The sequence below is a fragment of the Panthera tigris genome, chromosome A1 (genome assembly GCF_018350195.1).
Source record: "Panthera tigris isolate Pti1 chromosome A1, P.tigris_Pti1_mat1.1, whole genome shotgun sequence".
In the NCBI taxonomy this organism is placed as follows: domain Eukaryota; kingdom Metazoa; phylum Chordata; class Mammalia; order Carnivora; family Felidae; genus Panthera; species Panthera tigris.
In genome coordinates, this window is record NC_056660.1 from 96,996,165 (window position 1) to 97,018,388 (window position 22,224).

At 36.2% G+C, this 22,224-nt stretch overlaps 1 protein-coding gene across 3 annotated transcripts in view; it reads right to left on the reverse strand.

Annotated features, from left to right (window-relative positions):
- Positions 1-22,224, reverse strand: part of DTWD2 (DTW domain containing 2) — a 372,028-nt gene that overhangs the window by 342,472 nt on the left and 7,332 nt on the right. For all 3 annotated transcript variants that reach the window (XM_042982627.1, XM_042982630.1, XM_042982628.1), the window contains exon 2: positions 4,312-4,402. In XM_042982627.1, coding sequence (XP_042838561.1) covers positions 4,312-4,402 — 91 coding nt within the window. The remainder of the gene's footprint in view (positions 1-4,311; positions 4,403-22,224) is intronic.

Genomic DNA, 22,224 nt, shown 5'->3' on the forward strand with positions numbered 1-22,224 from the left:
ACCCAGTATTATTGAGTTAGATTAAAACTAGAAAGCTCCTTGGATGATAAGGAAAACAATATGGATGTACTTGCATAGAACTGTACAAAACACACACAACTGTAGATGGACCACCTACACCATGAACTAACCATGAAAGAAAGAAGGGAAGGAAGCAAAAAAGGTGAGGAAGAATGAATAAATGAAGGAATAAAGGAATGAATAAAATATTTGAAAGCATTTAAATTGCCACAAATCAATGAAAACACCTACTTTTCTGAACTTTCACTTTTTATTTTAATTTTTATTATTGAAGCATAGTTGACACACAATGTTATATTAGTTTCAGGTATACAATACAGCGACTTGACAATTCTATACATTACACAATGCTCACCACAATAAATGTAGTTACCATCTGTCACTGCACATTATTACAATATTAATAACTATATTCCCTATGCTGCAATTTTCATTTCCATGATTATTTACTTTATAACTGGAAATGTGTACCTCTTAATGCCCTTTACCGATTTCACCCATCCCCCTACACCCCTCTCCTCTGGCAACCACCAGTTTGTTCTCTGTATTTATGAGTCTGTTTGTGTTCTTTATTTGTTCATTTGTTTTGTTTTTTAGATTCCATGTGTAAGTGAAATCATATGGTATTTGTCTTTCTCTGTCAGACTTATTACACTTAGCATAATATACTCTCCATGTCTACCCACGTTGCCACACAAACGGCAAGACCTCATCCTTATTTTACAGGTGAATCATATTCCATTGTGTGTAAGTGTGTGTGTGTGTGTGTGTGTGTGTGTGTGTGTGTGTGTACACCACCTCTTCTTTATCCATTCATCTACTGATGGACACTTAGGTTGCCTCCATATCTTGGCTATTGTAAATGATGCTCCAATAAACATAGAGGTGCATATATCTACTCAAATTAGTGTTTTCATTTTCTGTGGGTAAATACTCACAGATGGAATTATCGGTCACATGGTATTTCTATTTTAATTTTTTTAATGTTTATTTATTTTTGAGAATGAGACAGAGACAGTGCACACAAGATGGGCAGGGAAAAAGAGAGAGGGAGAGAGAAAATCCCAAGCAGGCTCCGTGCTGTCAGCATAGAGCCCGATGTGGGGTTCAATCCCACAAACCATGAGATCATGACTTGAGCTGAGATCAAGAGTCAACCACTTAACCGACTGAGCCACCCAGATGCCCCTCTATTCTTAATTTTTTGATGAACCTCCATACTTTTCATACTGGATGTACCAATTTACATTCCCACCAAAAGTGCACAAGGCATCCTTTTTCTTCATATTCTCAACATGTCATTTCTTGTCTTCTTGATACCAGTCATTCTGACAGGTGTATGGGGTAATATCTCATTGTGGTTTTGCTCTGCATTTCCCTGATAAGTGATGTTGAGCATCTCTTTGTGTGTCTGTTGGACATCTGTATTTCTTTATTGGAGAAATTTCTATTCAGGTTCTATACCCATTTTTAATTGGATTATTTGTTTTTGGATGTTGAGTTGAATAAATTCTCTATGTATTTTGGATATTAACCCTTTATCAGATTTATCATTTTCAAACACCTTCCCATATTCATTTTGTTTATTGTTTCCTTCACTGCGCAGAAACCTTTAATTTTGGTGCATTACCAGCACTATTTTTTACACTATTATTTTTTATTTTGTTTCCCTTGCTTGAGGAGACATATCCATAAAAATGCTGTTAAGGCCAATGTCCAAGACTTTACTGTCAATGTGTTCTTTCTGGAGTTTCATGGTTTCAGGTCTCACATTTAGGACTTTAAACATTTGGGATTTATTTCTGTGTATGGCATAAGAAAGTGGTCCAATTTCGCTGTTTTGAATGTAGCTGTCCAGTTTTTCTAACACCATTTGTAGAAGAAACTATCTTTTCCCCATTGCATATTCTTGCCTCATTTGTTTGTAGATTAACTAACCATGGAAGTGTGGGTTTCCTTCTGGGCTCTCTATCCTGTTCTATTGATATATGTGTCTCTTTTTTTATTTACTTTACTTTACTTTACTTTACTTTACTTTACTTTACTTTACTTTACTTTACTTTACTTTAGAGAGAGAGAGAAAATGTGAACAAGAGCAGGGGAGGGGCAGAGGGAGAGGGGGAGAGAGAATCTTAAACAGGCTACACACCCAGCACAGAGCCTGATGCAAGGCTCATTCTCACCACTGTGATATCATAACCTGAACCAAAATCAAGAGTCAGACACTTAACCAACTGAGCCACCCAGGTACCGCTACTGGTATTTTAAAAGGTATTGCGCTGAATCAGTAGAACGCTATGGGCATTACAGACATTTTAAAAATGTTAATTCTTCCAATCCATGAGCATGATATACCTTTCATTTGTTTGTGTCCTCATCAATTTCATTCATCAACATCTTAATAGTTTTCATGCTAAAGGTCTTTCACCTCCTTGGTTAAATTTGTTGCTAGGTATTCTATTCTTTTTGGTACAATTATAATTGAAATTGATTTCTTTGTTTATCTTTCTGATACTTCATTGTTAATGTACAGAAACATAACAGATTTCTATATACTAGCGTATCATGCAACTTTACTGAATTCATTTATTAGTTCTTGTAATTTTTTGGTGGAGTCTTTAGGGTTTTCTGTAGTACAATGTAACCTCAAAAATGACAGTTTCACTTCTTTCTTACCAATGTGGAAGGCTTTGAAAACATTAAAATTGCCACACATCAATGAAAACACCTATATTTTAAATGCCATATTATGTCCGGAACCACAAAATAATGAAACAACATGATACTACGTACACTGCAAAATGAAAAAAGCATTCACCATCAAAAGTGAAGTTTTATCCAAAACCATTACTGCTGATAAACTCATTTTTGTTATAAATTTGAGTTGCAGAGTGTTGCAAGTTTAAATGCAGCAAAATGGGGCACCTTGCTCAGTCAGTGAAGTGTCCAACTCTTGATTCCAGATCAGGTCCTGATCTCACATTCGTGAAATCAAGCCCCACAGCAGGCTCTATAGTGATAGCTCAAAGCCTGTCTCGGATTCTCTCTCTCTCAAAATAAAAAATAAAAACTTTTTATAAAAATAAAAAAATAAATAAATAATTACAGCATAAATAATTATAGTGACCAAACTGTTCAAATCCTAACAAAAGCATGTTGTTAACACTGAAAAAAGGGCTGCTCAATAAATGGAATATTTAATAATTTACAATAAAAGAATAAGTGTTTTCATCATTTGGAAAAGGAAAAAGACTGATATCTTTAAAGACTTTGTTAAAGATTTAAAATAGCATATACTTCAGAAATTTAAGAAAAAAAAAATCCCTTCTTCAAAAGCCTAATTCAATAGATGATATCCTGAGTTCCCAAATGTTAGAAGAATTTTAACTTCAGTTAATCTAAACCCATTCTGTACCATGCATCAACTAATTTTATAATGAATCTCTTTTATGGTTATCAATCAAATCCTTCCCTCCATTCTTCATTACTGCAGCTAATCAAGAGTTACAAACACCAGCACATGCATAATTCTCACGTATATAAGAAAATATTAATTAAGGGGCGCCTGGGTGGCTCAGTCGGTTAAGTGGCCGACTTCGGCTCAGGTCATGATCTCACGGTCCGTGAGTTCGAACCCCGCGTTGGGCTCTGTGCTGACAGCTCAGAGCCTGGAGCCTGTTTCAGATTCTGTGTCTCCCTCTCTCTGACCCTCCCCTGTTCATGCTCTGTCTCTCTCTGTCTCAAAAATAAATAAACGTTAAAAAAAAAAAAATGCTTCTAAGAAAATATTAATTAAAAAGTCTTTATATACAACACATATGCTATAATATATACATATTTGTTCTATTCATTTAAAGAAATAAAACTTTATATATTCATTTTCTAACACTAAAATGCTGACATTATTTCTACTTATCAAGAAACATTAAGAAATATAAACTATGATCAAAATTTAAAAAGCAACGAGTTTCTTAGTTCTTCAATCACAAAAATCTCATTTTTTCTTCATGCAGAATGGTTGGGGTTCTCAATTTCTATACTATTCAATTACAGTTTTTTGTGAAACAATAATGTTTTATGAAATAACCATTTTTATCTGTCTCTAAAGCATATGACACTATACTATGATATAACATACAAAAGAAACTATTTTTTCCCAAAGACAAAGCATTTGTCATCAATTTATTTTCAGAAATGTTAAAGAGCTGGGAAGTATGAGGATATTCATTGGTGTGTTTTCTCTTATGTACTAATATTCTATTTGCAATTATGTATTTTATAAAATCTTACCTCTGCTGGATGCTGAATTATGTACAAATGAGTAGAGATATGCAGAGGATGCAATGGTAGAAATGGACACAAACATACTTTCTGAGGCCGGCTAAAGGGCAGAAAGAAAAAGAAAACCTGTAAATGCTTAAAATACAATGAAAGAACAATAACCCAAAACCTGAACATAATCCCTCTTCTCTATGTAAAGACATTTGCCAAAGCTGCATTCTTTTAAAATGAAACACCAAGAGTGATTCAATCAATTAGACTTTAGATATGAGCATTTGGAAAAAGATTCAAGTAAATTCTTTACCATCTATATAGATCAAAGTAACTCAAAAAAATCTGGCCTGAGTTATTAGCGAAGAATACTCATAAGCCATCAACATGGTCTTTCTATTCCTGAGGCAACACTTCTAACTTGCATTCCAAATCAAGAAAAGATCTGATGTCAAAGAGAAATTCGGCAACTCTTCTAAATCATCTGATATTGGAGGGAACAATATGATGATAAAAAATAGGAATATAATTACCACCTAGAAAAGAGTTCTAATCAAACTTGCCATCAATCGACACAAAGAGCTTACCAATTGTAAGAAGAAACCCAAATGGGCCACCAGATTACATTTAGCTAGAATTATATCCACAGAATGTCTGCCTTATCCATTTATTTTCCCTTTTGTTATTGTTTGTCATTTTTGTTTTACTTACCTCTTAGTGATGTACTATTGTTTTAGTAACACTTATACTCATTACAAAATTCAAATGAGATAAAAGTATACATTTCCATATCGGTCCTCCAACCTAGGGGATCAGTTTCTTGTGTGTCCTTCCAAATGTATTATAGGAATATACATGGATCTTTTACCATTAAAACCTATATTTGATGTGTGTGTTTCCAATATAAAATTCATCAAACAGCCAGATACAGTATATCATGGGAGTACATTTTCATGACAGGTCACTCTTACAGGCAAATGTTACATGCCATTACAACAGTACACAGTGAATCTTAAAAGAAATTCCCAACAGCATACTATTACTACTACAAAACTGTTATCAATTCCTTCTTCAGTTTAACTTATGTAGAATTACAGCCTGAAGTAAGAAATGATTACATTAATAAACCAGAGTGTGAGTAAATTGGTTCAATTAAATCTACCACCTCATTCTGTAAGAAAGTGTCAAACCTATGCTCCTGCTGAAGAAATTATCTAGATGGTATCTTAAATGGAGAAACATATTGCACAACATGACCACGCCTCCCCTCTCCACCAAGGAACCTGGAATGGATGGTCAATCCAAGGAAAACCATCATAATCCACTTTCCAGTGATAGCTGACATGATTCAGTATGATTACTCTGCCCTACAATGGATTCCCTGTTAAGAATGGGAGCAGAGTTACAGGGATGGAGAGCATCTTTCAGTGGTCATAAGAAGAGTAAACCAAGTAAATACAGAGAGGAGCAAAGATGGTTGACAGAACTAGGTATATTGACAAAGAGGTCAAAGGCTGCAATTAGAAAAGACTCCTCACTGAGCAGGAGGATGAAATACATCCAAATTCTAAAATTTTAAGTTGCTGACTTTTTATATGAAACTCTACATAAGTAAAATGCACAATCCGATGTCACTAAAATTCTTTTGTAAAATGTAATTTAATATCAAACGAAAGCAATTTAAAAATTCAGAATTTAAATGGATATCACCTTAAATACCTGTAAGCTGTTTGACACTTAGACTATGAAAGAATGCAAAACAAAAACAAAAACAAAAACAAAAAAAATCAAATATCCTATATAGGAAACATTCACGTATCAGTAAACTCAAAAAATTGAAAAATCCAGTCAAGTAAACAACCTGGGTAGAAGCTATAGATTTCTGTGGGCATTACAACACTAGGTAAAATAAACCCTGAAAATAACATCTTTAGCTTATCACACATATAGTGATTATAAAAGTCCTCAGCATGACACTTGAGACACTGCAGAGAACTGCTCTGCTTTTCATGTCTGACCAAAACCTTTGTTCATAAAAGAAAAAGAAAAAAAAAATTCAGTTACTTGAAATGGTAGTTTCCTTCCTAGGAACACATCTTTGAACTTTAGGAGGATTTAGAATTAAGTAGTTTGGAGAGTTCCACTTCCAGGAGGACAGGAAAAGCTGCTTCACAGACCAAAAGTTCAGTGAAATAAGCAAAGCTGACCAAAACTATTTTAAAAAACGATCACTGAAAAATAGAAACACCCTATAACCCAGCATACTGGGTATTTATCCAAAGAATACAAAAACACTAATTCAAAGGAACACATGTACTATGTTCATAGAACAATTATTTACAGTAGCCAACATATGGACACAACCCAAGTGTCCATCGAATGATGGAAGGTGTGGGGTGTGTATATCCATACATATAGTGGAACATTATTCAGCCATAAAAAAGAATTAAATGTTGCCATTTGCAACAACATTGATGGAGCTAAAGAATAAAACGCTAAGCAAAATAAGTCAGTCAGGAAAGACAAATGCCGAATGATTTCACTCATACGGGGAATTTAAGAAACAAACAGGCAAAGGGGGAAAAAAGGAGTAAGAGACAAAGTAAAAAACAGACTCTTAACTTTAGAAAACTGATGGTTACCAGAGGGGAGATGGGTGGAGGGATGGATGAAATAGATGATGGGGATTAAGGAGTGCACTTGTCGTGATGAGCATTGGGTCATGCATGGATGTTTGGATCACCTTATCGTACACCTGAAACTAATATAACACTATGCTAACTTAAGTGGAATTAAAATATAAAGTTAAGAACAAAAAACAATCACTGTAAGTCCCTTGCAATTTTCTAGGGCATATTCAAACAAAGAAACATTACTCAAGAAAATCTACTAAAACTTGGTATTGGGACCATTTGTGGCATCTGAGCCATAACCAATTTCCTACCCTGCCCCAGGTCAAGCTGACAAACTCCACTCCATGTAGGTGTGACCAAGAGAACCAACCTCCCTCTCAGTTCTTTTTTTTTTTTTTTTTTTTTAATATATATTTATTTTTGAGAGAGAGGGAGACATAGACTCCAAAGCAGGCTCCAGGCTCTGAGCTGTCAGCACAGAGCCCAACATGGGGCTTGAACTTATGAACCGTGAGGTCATGACCCGAGCCAAGGTGGGACAATTAGGACGCTTAACTGGTTGAGCCACCCAGGCGCCCCACTCCCTCCCAGTTCTTAATCAAGGCTTATCCCTTATGTCACAAACAAGGCAGGCCACCAGCATTTCTCACCCCTTCCACTCCAAGCAGGCTAAATTCCTGGCAAGTGTGGTCAAGAGAGCAGAGGCTGCCTTCCTCCACACAGCCTTCCTCCTATAAAACAAGCAGTGCAGGATGCTGGCGATGCTAGAGCTCCAAGCGTCCTCAACCTAGTCTGCTCACAGAACTTAAGTTTGACACCAGAAGCAGCAAGCCACAGGCTTGCTCAGCCCTGTACCCAGAACACTGGCTAGGAGAGTCTGCCCAGGAGAGGCAGACTGTAAGAAAAGAGAGCTCTGAAGCTCTCCCCAAAGGGACTGACTTCATTTGAAACAGAGTGTGAGCAAGTTCAAGCCTAAGGGTGCTCTCAAAGACAATAACTCCTCTTAATAGAGACCAACAAGCTGTATCATAAGCCAGACAGGGGGTCAGAAAGAACCATGGAAAGAGACAGCTTAAGAAGAACCCACCTGCAGTCCGAGCAAACCTCAAAGAGTGGCCTCAAAAACTACCCCTGCCTGCATGTAAGTGGATCAGACCGTTGAGATATGTATAGCCTAGGGCAATGGATAGAAAGGATAGGACAATCAGCCGGTAATTAGTGGAGCCTAACAAGTAGGATGTTTTACCAAAAGAAGAAGGCATCTTAAGGGAAAGATCTGGAAAAGACACCTTCAAAGAGAACCCTGGTAAAACTACTGCGATAGCGGCCTTCTTTAATAAAAACCTCTGAGTTGTATACCTTAAAAGAATGAACGCCACGATATGTGAATCATATCTTAATAAGGCTGTTGTTTTTAAAAATGTGAAAATGTGGTGGAAAAATAATGTTCAACCTAAATTAAGTAAGAGACAGGTATTTTGCTACTAGACGGCATTATGTTACGTGAAGGGGGGACTTCCTTTCCTACAATGTAGGCTGCAGGAGGGCAAAGACGTGGCCTTTCCACTTTTCACCCCATCACCTAGCATAACAAGCTACCAATGAATACTGCAGAATACATGATGGGATCCCTCTGCATTCCCTCCTGCCTCCACCTTGGGACACCATTCTCCTCCTACACAATTCCTCATCCTACCCCTCCCTTTGCTAACATATCACATATTGATCTCTCCTTCCTTTACTCTCTAATATTTAAGCAATTAGTTTGTATTACAAATGAAATTCAGAGTCTCAGATCTCCCTTTGCTGTAATTTGTGACCATCCTGGTAAGCAATAACACCTGAGACCAAAAGATTTACCGAAGGAAATACTTACCAAAAGCAAAAAAGAAAAACACCATTTTATGTGTAAAAACCATAATGATGATTTAAGCTGAAATTAATTCTTTTGGTTTCTACTTTGACAGGCTCATAAAACATCATTACCGATTTATTTTAAAGCATGTCCCCTCTATTAACCTAATTCTAGTTCTAATAAGCTCTAATAAAACTATAGTTCTTTAAAACATTTTGCATTCCAACTGATCAAGTTTATGTTTAGCAAGTTACTTTACAATATAAATTTGGGCTTGCTTGTTACTTTAACAGCAAGTTCACTCATAATTTCCTCCTCCACAGTGGTTTGCATGCACTGCGCTGGTGACTAGCTGCTCAAGTGCTAAACCATCTCTTACCAAACTACTGGATAAGTAGCAGAGAAAGTGTTCTCCTCATTCTAAAACCTTCTCTGAAGAACAAACAAGCTTCCCTACATCCAAACTTAACTCCTGAAGGTTTAAATATTTCAAGTTGATAATGGATTAAATATAAATTCAACAAATTTTTATTCAAATATTTATTGTATACCTAACTCTGTGACAGAATTAGGCACTTGGGGCAATGTAACAGACAAAGATTCCTGCCCTCATGGAGCCTCTTCTATCTATCTATGCCAGAAGGAATTTTTTACAAGTTCCTCGCTTCCTATGAACTATTACAGTTGACAGGAAAATAAATACCAAATAACTACACATCAAAAGTGATTATTTATAATAGTAAACATTCATTTTAAAATAAAAATCAAGCTACTTCCAGAATTTTTGTAAATCTTGAGAAGAAATGTTAATGTCTGAAGAAATATCAACTGGCCAAATGGGTACAGGTTTGGGGAATAACTATTAAGATATGTCACTGACAAGGTCATTCATTATCTTGCTAGGTGATCTTAACTACATCAGAGGTTTTCAGTGTCCTCCTTCACAAAGCTGGTCACACACCAAGAAAGTTCTGGGGAATAACTCCCAAATCGCAGGCAAAGGTTATAAAAAACATAATCATTTATGACTAGTATTTTTCAGCTAATTTATAATAGAATGACCAAAGGAGGAGTTGAGATTTTTCTTTCTTCTACATTTTCAATGCCTTGTAAAAGCAGAAGAGAGAAAATTTTACAATGCATTGCAATGTATTATAAATACTGTTTTCCATCATTAAGATTCATCTTCTTTAAAATCTATACGACCCAATTAAGGTTTATTACATTCTTAAAATATAAATGAAATTTTCAAATAATTTCCCTGAGGAAATTTTATGAAATAAGCTTTTTCTTCTTTTCTCATTAAAGATGTAGGAATAAATATGTAGGTTTCCTGTCAGACTAAGATTGACTGGCTTCCTCAGTGCATGCTATAATACAAGGGTACTCTGTCACTCCGGGCGTGGTATCTCTGACAGGCTGTAGGCAAATAAAATCGTATCTGACATATGACTAGCGATGCTAGGACTTAGAAAAAACATCTTTCCAAAGTTTAATTAAATTCTTATATAATATTCACTGAAAGCTATTTTTCTCATAGGACTGATTTTAATCAAGAAAATCTCACAAAGGCAAACTTTAAAAATTAGTGAATAGATTTACAAGAATTATTATTTTTAAAGGATTTCTTTTATCTACTAAACAAAAGCAAATGTAGAACCCAGAAAAATAGTGCACCTCAAAGTTTCCAGTACTCAACAAAATTTTTATCATCCCAACGGACTGAAAAGGCAAAGAACAAAGAGTTTTATAGCTTTTCAATAGATTAGCTGAAGAGATACACTGCATTACACATAAAAATGCCAAACTTTCTAATGTTAAAATAGGTTTTGGAAAAGTAAATACCACAGTGCCCTCTACCGTCCCTTTAAAGAAACTTAAATAATCTATAAAATACTTTTTAAATTTCTGAAACAATATTCAGCATAACCAATGAAAGAAGAAACACATTTTCATTAACATATTATAATAAAAATTTAGTATAATAAATACAGTATTAAATAAATTTTCATGTCATAAAGGTAATAAAAACATGTAACATCTTATCAGTTGTTAAGATGCTCTGACTGCTTCCAGTATAAATAACAATAATATTCTCATACCCACCAAAGTTGTTTTCATCACTACATTATTTTATAACTTCTTCTAGGAGTAGAGGAAGGACAGGTGTAGAAAGAAAAGAAAAACACTGATAGAGGAAGTAACGCCATGAAGAGAATATCTTTAGATGAGACTTTCAGAGACCTGTGCCCCAGACGGCATGTCTAGAGCAGTGGTTTCCAAAGCAGATTAAGTAAAATGACCCAAAGGAATGCCAAAAGAAAACATTACCACTTTCACTTTGAATTAAACATTACTAGTATTTAGCATATAGAATAACATTCCCTCCTTAGGTGGTATGTCATACGGTAATATGTTAGGATAGGTGGTATCCTGAAATAAAAAGAGGCATTCCATAACAGGTAGGGTTAACAATGGCACCCACAAAGAAATCATACACACTTGTAAAGAATCTATACTGAAGAATCCATACTGAATCTATACTGTTCTAGTTACAAAATCACAAATGAATAAGTTTATGGCAGAGCTGTTTCTTACCTATTCCTAGTTCAAATGCCTCATTAGAGGTACAAAATTGAATCTGACAGGACAATAACTATCTTTTTAATTAAGTTTTTTATTGTAATTCCACTGTTGTTAACATACAGTATTATATTAGTTTCAGGTGTACAAGATAGTGATTCAACAACTCTACACATTACTCAGTGTTCATTATGATAAGTATACTCTTTAATCCCCTTCATCTATTTCTAACCCTCCAGCCACCTCCCATCTGGTAACTATCAACTTGTTCTCTATAGATAAGGGTCTGTTTCTCGGTTTGCCTCTCTTTCTTTTTCCCTTTGCTCATTTGTTCTGTTTCTTAAATTCCACATATGAGTGAAATCATATGGTATTTGTCTTTCTCTGACTTCTTTTGTTTAGCATAATACTCTCTAGCTCCACCCATGTTGTTGCAAATGGCAAGCTTTCATTCTTTTTATGGCTGAATAATATTCCATTGTATGTACGTGTGTGCGTGTATACATACACACACATCTTCTTTATATAATTTGGCTATTGTAGATAATGCTGCAATAAACACAGGTATCTCTTTAATTGAGTGTTTTTGTTTTGGGGGGAGGGGGGTAAATACCCATTAGTGCAATTCCTGGATGGTAGAGTAGTTCTATTTTTAACGTTTTGAGGAACCTCCATACTGTTTTCCACAATGGCTGCACCAGTTTGCATTCCCACCAACAGTGCAAGAGGGTTTCTTTTTCTCCATACCCTCACCAACATTTGTTGTTTCTGATTTGTATTTTCTGATTTGTTGTTCTGATTTCAGCCATTCTGATAGGTGTGAAGCGCTATCTCTTTGTAGTTTTGATTTGCATTTCCCTGATGATGACTGACGTTGGGCATCTTCTCATGGGTCTATTGGCCATTTATAGTATAGGTCTTCTTTGGAGAAATGTTTGTTCATGTTTTCTGCCTATGTTTTAATTGGATTATTTGTTTTTTGGGTGTTGAGTTGTAACAGTTCTTTATATTTGGATACTAACCTTGTATCAGATATGTCATTTGCAATTATCTTCTCCCATTCCATAGGTTGCCTTTTAGTTTTATTATTTCCTTCACTGTGCAGGAGCTTTTTATTTTGATGTAGTCCCAATAGTTTATTTTTCCTTTTATTTACCTCGCCTCAGGAGACATTCAGAAAAATACTATAGTGGCCAGTGTCAAGACATTACTGCCTGTGCTCTCCTCTAGGATCTTTATGGTTTCAAGTCTCACATTTAGGTTTTTAATCCTTTTTGAGCTTACTTTTGTGTATAAGAAAGTGGTCAAGTTTCATTCATTTGCTTGTAACTGTCCAGTTTTCCCCCACACCAATTGTTGAAGAACCTTTTTTCTGATTGGATATTCATTCCTACTTTGTTGAAGATTAATTGACCATATAATTGTGGGTTTATTTCTGGGTTTTCTACTCTGCTCCACTGATCTATGTGTCTATTTCTGTGCCCATACCATAGTGTTTTGATTACTACAGCTTTGTAATATAACTCTAAGTCTGGAATTGTGCTACCTCCAGTTTTGTCTTTCTTTTTTAAGATTGCTTTACCTATTTAGGGTCTTTTGTGGTTCCATACACATTCTAGGATTGTTTGTTCTACTTCTGCAAAAAAATGCTGTTGGTATTTTGATAGGGATTCATTAAATCTATAGACTGCTTTGGGTAGTACAGACATTTTAACAATGTTTGTTACGTATTTGTTATATGGAATGTCTTTCCATTTCTTTGTGCTGTCTTCAATTTCTTTTATCAATGATGTACAGTTTTCAGAGTAAAGGTCTTTCACCTCTTTAGTTTATTCCTAGGTATTTTATTATCTTTGGTACAGCTGTAAATGAGATTGTTTTCTTAATTTCTCTTTCTGCTGCTTCATTATTAGTGCACATAAATGCAAGAGATTTCTGTACACTGAGTTCGTGTCATGTGACTTTACTGAATACACTTCTTACCATTTCTAGCAGATTTCTGGTGGAGCCTTTAGGGTTTTCTATATATAATACTATGTCATCTGCAAAGAGTAAAAATTGTACTTCTTCCTTCCCATTGTGGATGCCTTTAATTTCTTTCTCTTGTCTAACTGTTGTGGCTAGGAATTCTATTACTACGCTTAGTAACAGCAGTGAGAATGGACACCCTTGTCCTGTTCCTGACTTTAGGGGAAAAACTCTGAGTTTTCCCCAACTGAGTATGCTAGCTGTGGGTTTTTCATGTAAGGTCTTTATTATGTTTAGGTATTTTCCCTCTAAATCTACTTTGTTGAGGTTTTGGGGGTTTTTTGTTTTGTTTTGTTTTGTTTTTGGGGGTTGTTTTCGATAGCATGCACACATGCACCTGACTGGGGACAGGCAGAAAGAGAGAGGGAAGAGAGAGAATCCCAAGAAGGCTCATGATGTCAGTACCAGAGCCTAACATGGACCTTGATCTCATGAACTGTGAGATCATGACCTGAGCCAAAATCAAGAGTCGACACATAACCAACTGAGCCACCCATGTGTCCCAAGGGGTTTTATCATGAATGGATGTTGTTTTACTTTGTCCAATGCTTTTTCTACATATATTGAGATGATCTCTTATTGATGGGATGTATCACATTGATTGGTTTGCAAATACTGAACCACTCTTGCATCCTGGGAATATTTTCCACTTGATCATGGTGAACAATTTTTTTAATGTATTATTAGATTCAGTTTGCAAGTATTTTGTTGAGGATTTTTGCATCTAAATGCATCAGAGATACCGGCTCATATTTCTTTTTTTTTTTTTTTTTTTTTTGTAGTGTCTTTACCTGGTTTTGGTATCTAGGTAACACTGACCTCATAAAACAAATTTGGAAGTTTTCCCTCCTCTTCTAGTTTTTGGAATTGTTTGAGAATAAGGATTAACTCTTCTTTAAATATCTGGTAGAATTTGCCTTTGAATCCATCTGGTCCTGGACTTCTATTTATTGGGAGGTTTTTGATTACTGATTCAATTTCATTGCTGGTTATCAATCTGTTCAAATTTTCTATTTCTTCTTGCTTCAGCTTTTGGTAGATTTTATGTTTCTAGGAATTTATCCATTACTTCTAGGTTGTCCAGTTTGTTGGCATATAATTTTTCATAACATTCTCTTACAATTATTTGTATTTCTGTGGTGTTACCAGTTACTTCTCCTCTTTCATTTGTGATTTTAAGTCCTCTCTCTCTTTTTTTTTTTTTTTTTTTTTCTGATGAGTTTGGCTACAGATCTCTCAACTTTGTTGATCTTTTCAAAGAACCAGTGTGGGGAATAAGCTTAGAAATTCCCTGGACTTACACCAATGGGTTAACAAGGCATAAAGAATTGGAAAGCCATAGGATGTTCACACCCAAGTTTGGGTAAACAAGATTAGGTAAATAAGTATAGAGAAGGTGGGGCCAAAGCCCCAGTATAGAGAGAGCGGAGGAAAGTCCCCAATAAAGAACACAGGTATATGAAATAACCAAGATTAGGTATTCAGGGCGGAAGCGCCCCCCAATTTAGTACTATAGCAGAAAGCTGCTTTAACAGGAGGAAAGGACCAAGTTAGCTAAACAGGTGAATTGGACTGTAAACCACTGCTGGAGGTGAAGCTGCCCAGAGCAGAGCTGATTAGGGCTCTAATCAGAAAAGGTACCTTGTTAACCCTGAGGTTATTTGCTCTGTCTCATCCGCTGGCTAGCTAAGACAAACAGAGGTGATGCCTCATGTCCACTGTAAACAACCTTCCGCCCAGCTGCCCAGCGCCAGGATTTTGTTTCATATTAACCCAAAGGCCTAACCCCCCATATTTTCAAGACCCATTTTTCCTCACGTCCATGAGTTAATGTTCACAGATTTATTGTCTCTTTGTGCACGTCCATCACCATGTTTGTAAGCCTTCTGATCCTAATAAAAAAGAAGCAAGGACCCTTACTTGGGGCTTTTGTCTTCTGCACATTAGCCTCTCTCACATTTAAATCTGCATCTGCTGTCTTGCTGGACAAGAAAGAACTCCAGACCCAGAGTCTACAACAAATCGGCTCCTGGTTTCATTGATCTGTTCTACTGTTATGATGGTTTATGCCAGTAACTTTAAAAAGCAATATAAAAATTACTTGATCTGTAGACTCACATCATACTGTCTTTAACAATGAACCTCACCATACGTGTATATTATGCTTCAAAATAAATAATAATGCTGGCGTGACTCCATCACAATAAACAAGACATTTTTAATGGTTTATTTCACCATTGCCTCTTCCTTTTTAAAATCTTTTCGTGTGTGTATGTTTTATGGGACACATCATACATTAGTATATAATAAATGTACATAATCATAGATAAATATATGTACCTATTAGAATTTCACCCTACGTTTTTTAACTAACTGTGATATATAATCAAAATAATTTAAGAATCACTGGCCTAGAAATAAGCTTGTTCCAACTATAGGTTTTACAATTAAGAAAATTTTCAGTAACTTTTATTACAATTAAAGAAGACTTATGAGGAGGCAGATCCCTGGAAAACAAAGCCATGTGTCCAGAGAAATGACTATACAGGGCAGACATATAAAGCCCCTACTAAAACTGCAATGCCAAAGTGACAGATCAACTAACACTGAAGACTCTTACCATAAAAATCACCTACATTCAGTTATCCTATTATTTATTTTATACTTTATCCTCTTCTGTAGAAATGAACAGTTATAAAAAAAATAGCAAAACATCTTTCTTAGCAAATTAAGTCAATCACTCTTTCCTCTGTAAGCTTTTATTGTATACTTTCATAATTTGTCTTAAATATTATTTAGACATATTTTCTCTTGCACTCAGTTCACTACCAATTTTAGAGGAAACAATCTCTCAATCATTTTCTATGACCTAAGCTACGCATTTATTGGACACTGGATATTGAATAAATAATGACTGAATGAATAAAGAACATCTAAAACTGAGTTTCCAGGTCCGTGTGTAATAGAATTCTGTTTCTTATCCACTGGCGAAGGAAAGGGAACTGCATGAATGTCCATTCTGACAAGCAAGAATTCACACTAAAGTGGTCCCAAGGACCAGCTATCTTCATTAGAGATATCTTACAAAGAATAGTACAGACTTTAGGGGCACCTAGGTAGCTCAGTGGGTTAGGCATCTGACTCTTGATTTCTTTCGGCTCAGGTCATGATCTTATGGTTCACTGGATCGAGCCCTACGTCAGGCTCTGTGCTGATGGCATGGAGCCTGCTTGGGAATCTCTCTCAAAAATAAACAAACTTTAAAAAAAAACACTTTAGGGGAGCCTGGATGGCTCAGTTGGTTGAGCATACAACTTCAGCTCAGCTCATGATCTCACAGTTTACAGGTTTGAGCCCTGCATCAGGTTCTGTGTTGACAGCTCAGAGAGTGAAGCCTGCTTTGGATTCTGTGTCTCCCTTTCTCTCAGCCCCTGCCCCACTCGCACACTCTCACTCTGTCTCTCAAAAATGAATAAACATTAAAATAAATAAATAAATAAATAAATAAATATTATTTAAAGTACAGATTTTATATACCTGCTTCATTAAGGAAGTATTCTTCCTAATTTTAAATAAATTTATATGTAATTTTGCATAAATTCTCAAAACAGAACTGAGAAGTTTCTTTGATAGAAGAGAGAAAACGTGTTACTTAAATACTTTGAGAGAATATAATAGACCCAACAATAGCATTGCTAGGAATTTACCCAAGGCATACAGGAGTGCTGATGCATAGGGGCACTTGTACCCCAATGTTTATAGCAGCACTTTCAACAATAGCCAAATTATGGAAAGAGCCTAAATGTCCATCAACTGACAAATGGATAAAGAGGATGTGGTTTATATATACAATGAATACTACTGGCAATAAGAAAGAATGAAATCTGGCCATTTGTAGCAACATGGATGGAACTGGAGAGTATTATGCTAAGTGAAATAAGTCAGGCAGAGAAAGACACATACCATACGTTTTCACTCATATGTGGATCCTGAGAAACTTAACAGAAGACCATGGGAGAGGGGGAGGGGGAAAAAAAGAAGTTACAGAGAGGGGAGGAGGCAAACCATAAGAGACTCTTAAATACTGAGAACAAACTGAGGGTTGATGGGGGTGGGGGAGAGGGGAAAGTGGGTGATGGGCATTGAGGAGGGCACCTGTTGGGATGAGCACTGGGTGTTGTATGGAAACCAATTTGACAATAAATTATATATATAATAAAAAACAAAAATAAAAAAAAATAAAAAGGACTTATAAGTACTTAAACCATAAAAAAAAGAGAATATAGTAATACTACAAGATAAAACACTGATTTTGATGCCCTAAGAAAGTGTTTGTCATCAATATAACATTTATTTGTAGCTGCAAAGTGAGTACTTTTGAAAGCCCAAGAATGACAAAATCTCTATCAAGAGGCAATTTATTTGTGGTGACCTATAGCTCAACACATGCAAAATTATTTACTTGCCCTTAATCTCTGAACCTAGAAAAAGAGCTACTCTAACATAGAAAAAGCTAACTAAATGTAAAATAGACCAATTTCATAAATAACAATTCTGATATTTCAGGGAAGAGGCAAAGAAAGAGGGAGAAAACGGGAAGAAGAGGGAAAGGGGGTAAGGAGAAGAAAGGAGAAAGAAAAAGAAAGAAAAGAACGAGGAGGAAAGGTCAAGAGGAAGAGTTTAATGCTAGCCACACACTTTTATGTTACAGGCACTATCATAAACACTTCCCCTTCATTTAATCTCAAAAAAACTGTCAAAGACAGGTAGTATTACTGTCCTAACTTACAGATGAAGAAAGCAAGGCTTAGAGAGGTTAAGTAGCTTTCTCAAGAAAGGAGAGCTGGGGCTAGAACTCAGTTCTGATTCCAAAACGCACACCGTTGAAGCAATCCATTTTGTGGATTATGTATATGAGCATTTAACAATCAGTGAAAAGTTTTACCACGTAATTGTACCTCGCTTCCCTAGGCCTCAGAAGGCCTAATGCTAGCATTAAAACATTTGGTGGTAAATAAACCTGAGTCTGAAAGAGACGACCAAGAAGGAAGCCACAGACAGCTACTGGTGTCATGGAGAAAACAGAAGTCAAAAGAACAAACGATTCAAACTTAGAAGGCAGCAAAACTTATGGAAATGGGTCCTGGCAAGACAGGGTACTTGAGCTGGACATTGAAACAGTGTAGCATTTCAGAAAGAAGGGATGAGAGAAGAGCATTTGGTACAGAGGAAATAAGAGAACAAAGGCATAAAGCAGAACATGAAAAACACCTGTTCGAGGGATGCATTCCAGGTGGTTAGAAGAGAGGGTATGGGAAGGGTACGGTGGAGGAAGAGATGCAAAGGCTTTGGATGACACACTAGAGCCTCTACTCCACTGTGTACCTGAAATACAAGCATGGAAGGTCTCCAGGAAAGGAATAAAATGAGCAGACCCAGATGTTAAAAATCTAATGACCTCGGGGCACCTGGGTGGCTCAGTTGGTTAAGGGTCTGACTGTTCATTTCAGCTCAGGTCATGATCTCACCGTCTGCAAATTGAGCCCTGCATCAGGCTCTGTGCTGACAGTGCGTAGCCTGCTTGGGATTCTCTCTCTGCCCCTCCTCCTGGCTCACACACGTGTGCGCACACACACCCTGTCTCTCAAAATAAATCAATAAACATTTTTTTTAATCTAATGACCTCTGTTTGAAACGGAACTGGAAAACAGTTTGGCGACTCCTCAGAAAGTCAAACACAGAACTACCACATGACCCCGCAATTCCATTCCTAGGTATATACCCAAAATTATTGGAACAAAAACAGATATTTGTGTGCTAAGGTTCACAGCAGCACTATTCACAATAGCCAAAAGGTAGAAACAAACCAAGTGTTCATCAACAAACCATTGTTATTTTAACAAATAAGAAAAAAAAAATGAATGATGGATAAACAAAAGTGGTATATACATATAATTTAGCCATAAAAAGGAAAGAAATTTTGATATGCTACAACATGGAGAGAACTTGAAAACATTCTAAGTGAAATGTCAGACACAGAAGCATAAGTATTGTATGTTACATGAAGAATCTAGAATAAGCAAATTCATAGAAATACAAAATAAAATAGAAGTTACCACTGGCTGGGCCGGGTGGGGGGAAGGTATGGGAAGTGATTATTTGATGGGTACGGAGTCAACATTGACGATGATGAAAAAAGTGTTGCGTACAGATAGTAGTGATGGTTACAGAACATTATGAATGTATCAATGACACTGAGTTATACAGTTAAAAATAATTAAAATGAGGGGCGCCTGGGTGGCTCAGTCAGTTAAGCATCCAACGTCGGCTCAGGTCATGATCTCGCAGTTTGTGAGTTCGAGCCCCACGTCAAGCTCTGTGCTGACGCTTCAGATTCTGTGTCTCCCCCCTCCCCTGCTCATGCTCTGTCTCTCAATAATACATAAACGTTAAAATTTTTTTTAAAAAATAGTTAAAATGATAAGTATTATACATGTACATTTTAGCACAATTTAAAAAAAAAAAAGTAGCCTGCCAGGTAACACGTCTACATAGGCAAAGAGTCAGGTATTTCTCCAAGAGGTTAACCCCTCTCGCCCTTTGCAAAGTCCAGAGACTCATTCTATAGCTTCATTTTTTTCCCCCAAGGAACTCTGGAAGACTTCTACTTACTTCATTTCACTGCTACCTTTTTTCCCACAGCTTTCTCATGAGGCTTCCAGTAGAGAAAGCCAAAAAAAAAAAAAAAGAGAGAGAGAGAGAGAGAGAGAGAGAGAGGAGAGAGACAGAGAGAAGCAAGCAAATAAGTGAACAGGGGAAAACAAAATAAATTCCTAATCAGTAATATCTTCGAATTTGCCTTTCTGACTGAAAAATGAGGACCTACTGACAAATAAGAAACTGACCTTAGGCAGGTAAAGGATTCAAGAAATAAAAGCTCAATCTTAAAAAAGACAGTAATTAAAAAGCTCTCATCCCAAAATAACTAAAAACAGCCAGGGAACAGGAAAAGAATCTACAGATTCAAAGACCACGAAGAAACAGCTCACTGGAAATATTTATTATATGCAGCAGGAAAACAAGAGTAGTCATACTGCTCGCTTCAATATAATCTTTTACTTTATGGTGTAGGAATAAAAGTATGAAAGCCCCTCACTAGTCACCTGACCCTGAGAGTCTATAAAAAGGAATAACTTTAAATCAAAGTTGTCTTATGTATTAAATTAAAATGCACAGGTAAAGCACTTTGTAACCTGTGAACCCTTTTTAAATGATACCAAATTTTCGACTAGACTACTTCTGAATATTTTTTCTCACTACATAAGCACGAACAGAATGATGAATTATTAATTTTGGGCAAATGTACTTTAAAAATTAATGTGCTTTGATGTTCTTTGAAGAAAACTTCTATCCATCAGAGGGTAATGATATAATTCTTATTTTTCTTGGGGAAAATAAATCAAACATTTAGAAAGCTCTAACGTGGTTTTTAAAATTGGTCACTCCTCTTTGGAGACTTAATTAAGATTAAGAAAAAAAATTCCCTCTTAACATATATCATCTTTGCTCAACTTTGAACATATGATTAGTTTGCACAGTAATTTGTGAATCAGTTAGCTTTCCACATATATTACAAATGAACTACTTCAAAGAATAAACATATTTTCTATACCAATAGGAAAGAACAAATTAACTTCATACTTTTCTCTTAGGAATATGATACTTTTGATATGAACAAAGAATTAAATTTTCAAATTATCTAATTTTTTACTCTAAAAATCATCATCAAGAATCTAGTTGATTTTAGGGACTCCTGGGTGGCTCAGTTGGTTAAGCGTCTAACTTCGGCTCAGGTTATGATCTCACAGCTCGTGAGTTCAAGCCCCACGTCGGGCTCTGTGCTGACAGCTCAGAGACTGGAGTCTGCTTCGGACTCTGTGTATGTGTGTGTCTCTCTCTCTGCCCCTCCCCCATTCATACTCTGTCTCTCTCTGTCTGTCTCTGTCTCTGTCTCTCTCTCTCTCAAGAATAAACATTAAAGGACTCCTGGGTGGCTTAGTTGATTATGTGACGACTTCGGCTCAGGTCATGATCTCACAGTCCATGAGTTCAAGCCCCGCGTCGGGCTCTGTGCTGACAGCTCAGAGCCTGGAGCCTACTTGAGATTCTGTGTCTCCCCCTGTCTCTACCCCTCCCCTGCTCACACTCTGTGTCTCTCTGTCTCTCAATAATAAATAAACATTAAAAAATTTTTTAATTAAAAAAAAAACATTTAAAAAAAATTTTTTAATCTAGTTGATTTTAAATTTACCAAAATAGTTTGTTTTCCAAACCTAAGTGCTGATACCAATTCAATACTCTTAGTATATTCTAAACTAATTCCCTTAGGAATCACCATTTTTCACTTGTACCTACCAAACTTGCAGTCTGATTCACCCCACTGCTTAAGCAGACCAGTCACAATAGTGTACATGAGACCCAGAATCAAAAAGCAAATCCCTACTAGTTAACAAAATAAATCAAGCAGTAATAGCTAAGGAGCTATGGTGCCCTGGACAGATCTCGCCCAACCCGAGGTCAGGACCAATACTCAGCTCAACCAATACTGCTCAGAAAGGTACTCCCTGAACTGCTAGATCTTCGTATTCTCAAGGAAGCCAGAAATCTGGATTTTTGAGATAAACCATCTTGATTTTTAACTGTTAGAACTAATTTAAAAGCTGGTAAAATACCAATTCAAAGCAAAACATCTGTTGGCTGCCAATGTGTGGCTCTTACATTCTTCTTAAACACCTACAGTCTCCCCTCCATCCCTCTCTCATGATTTTATCC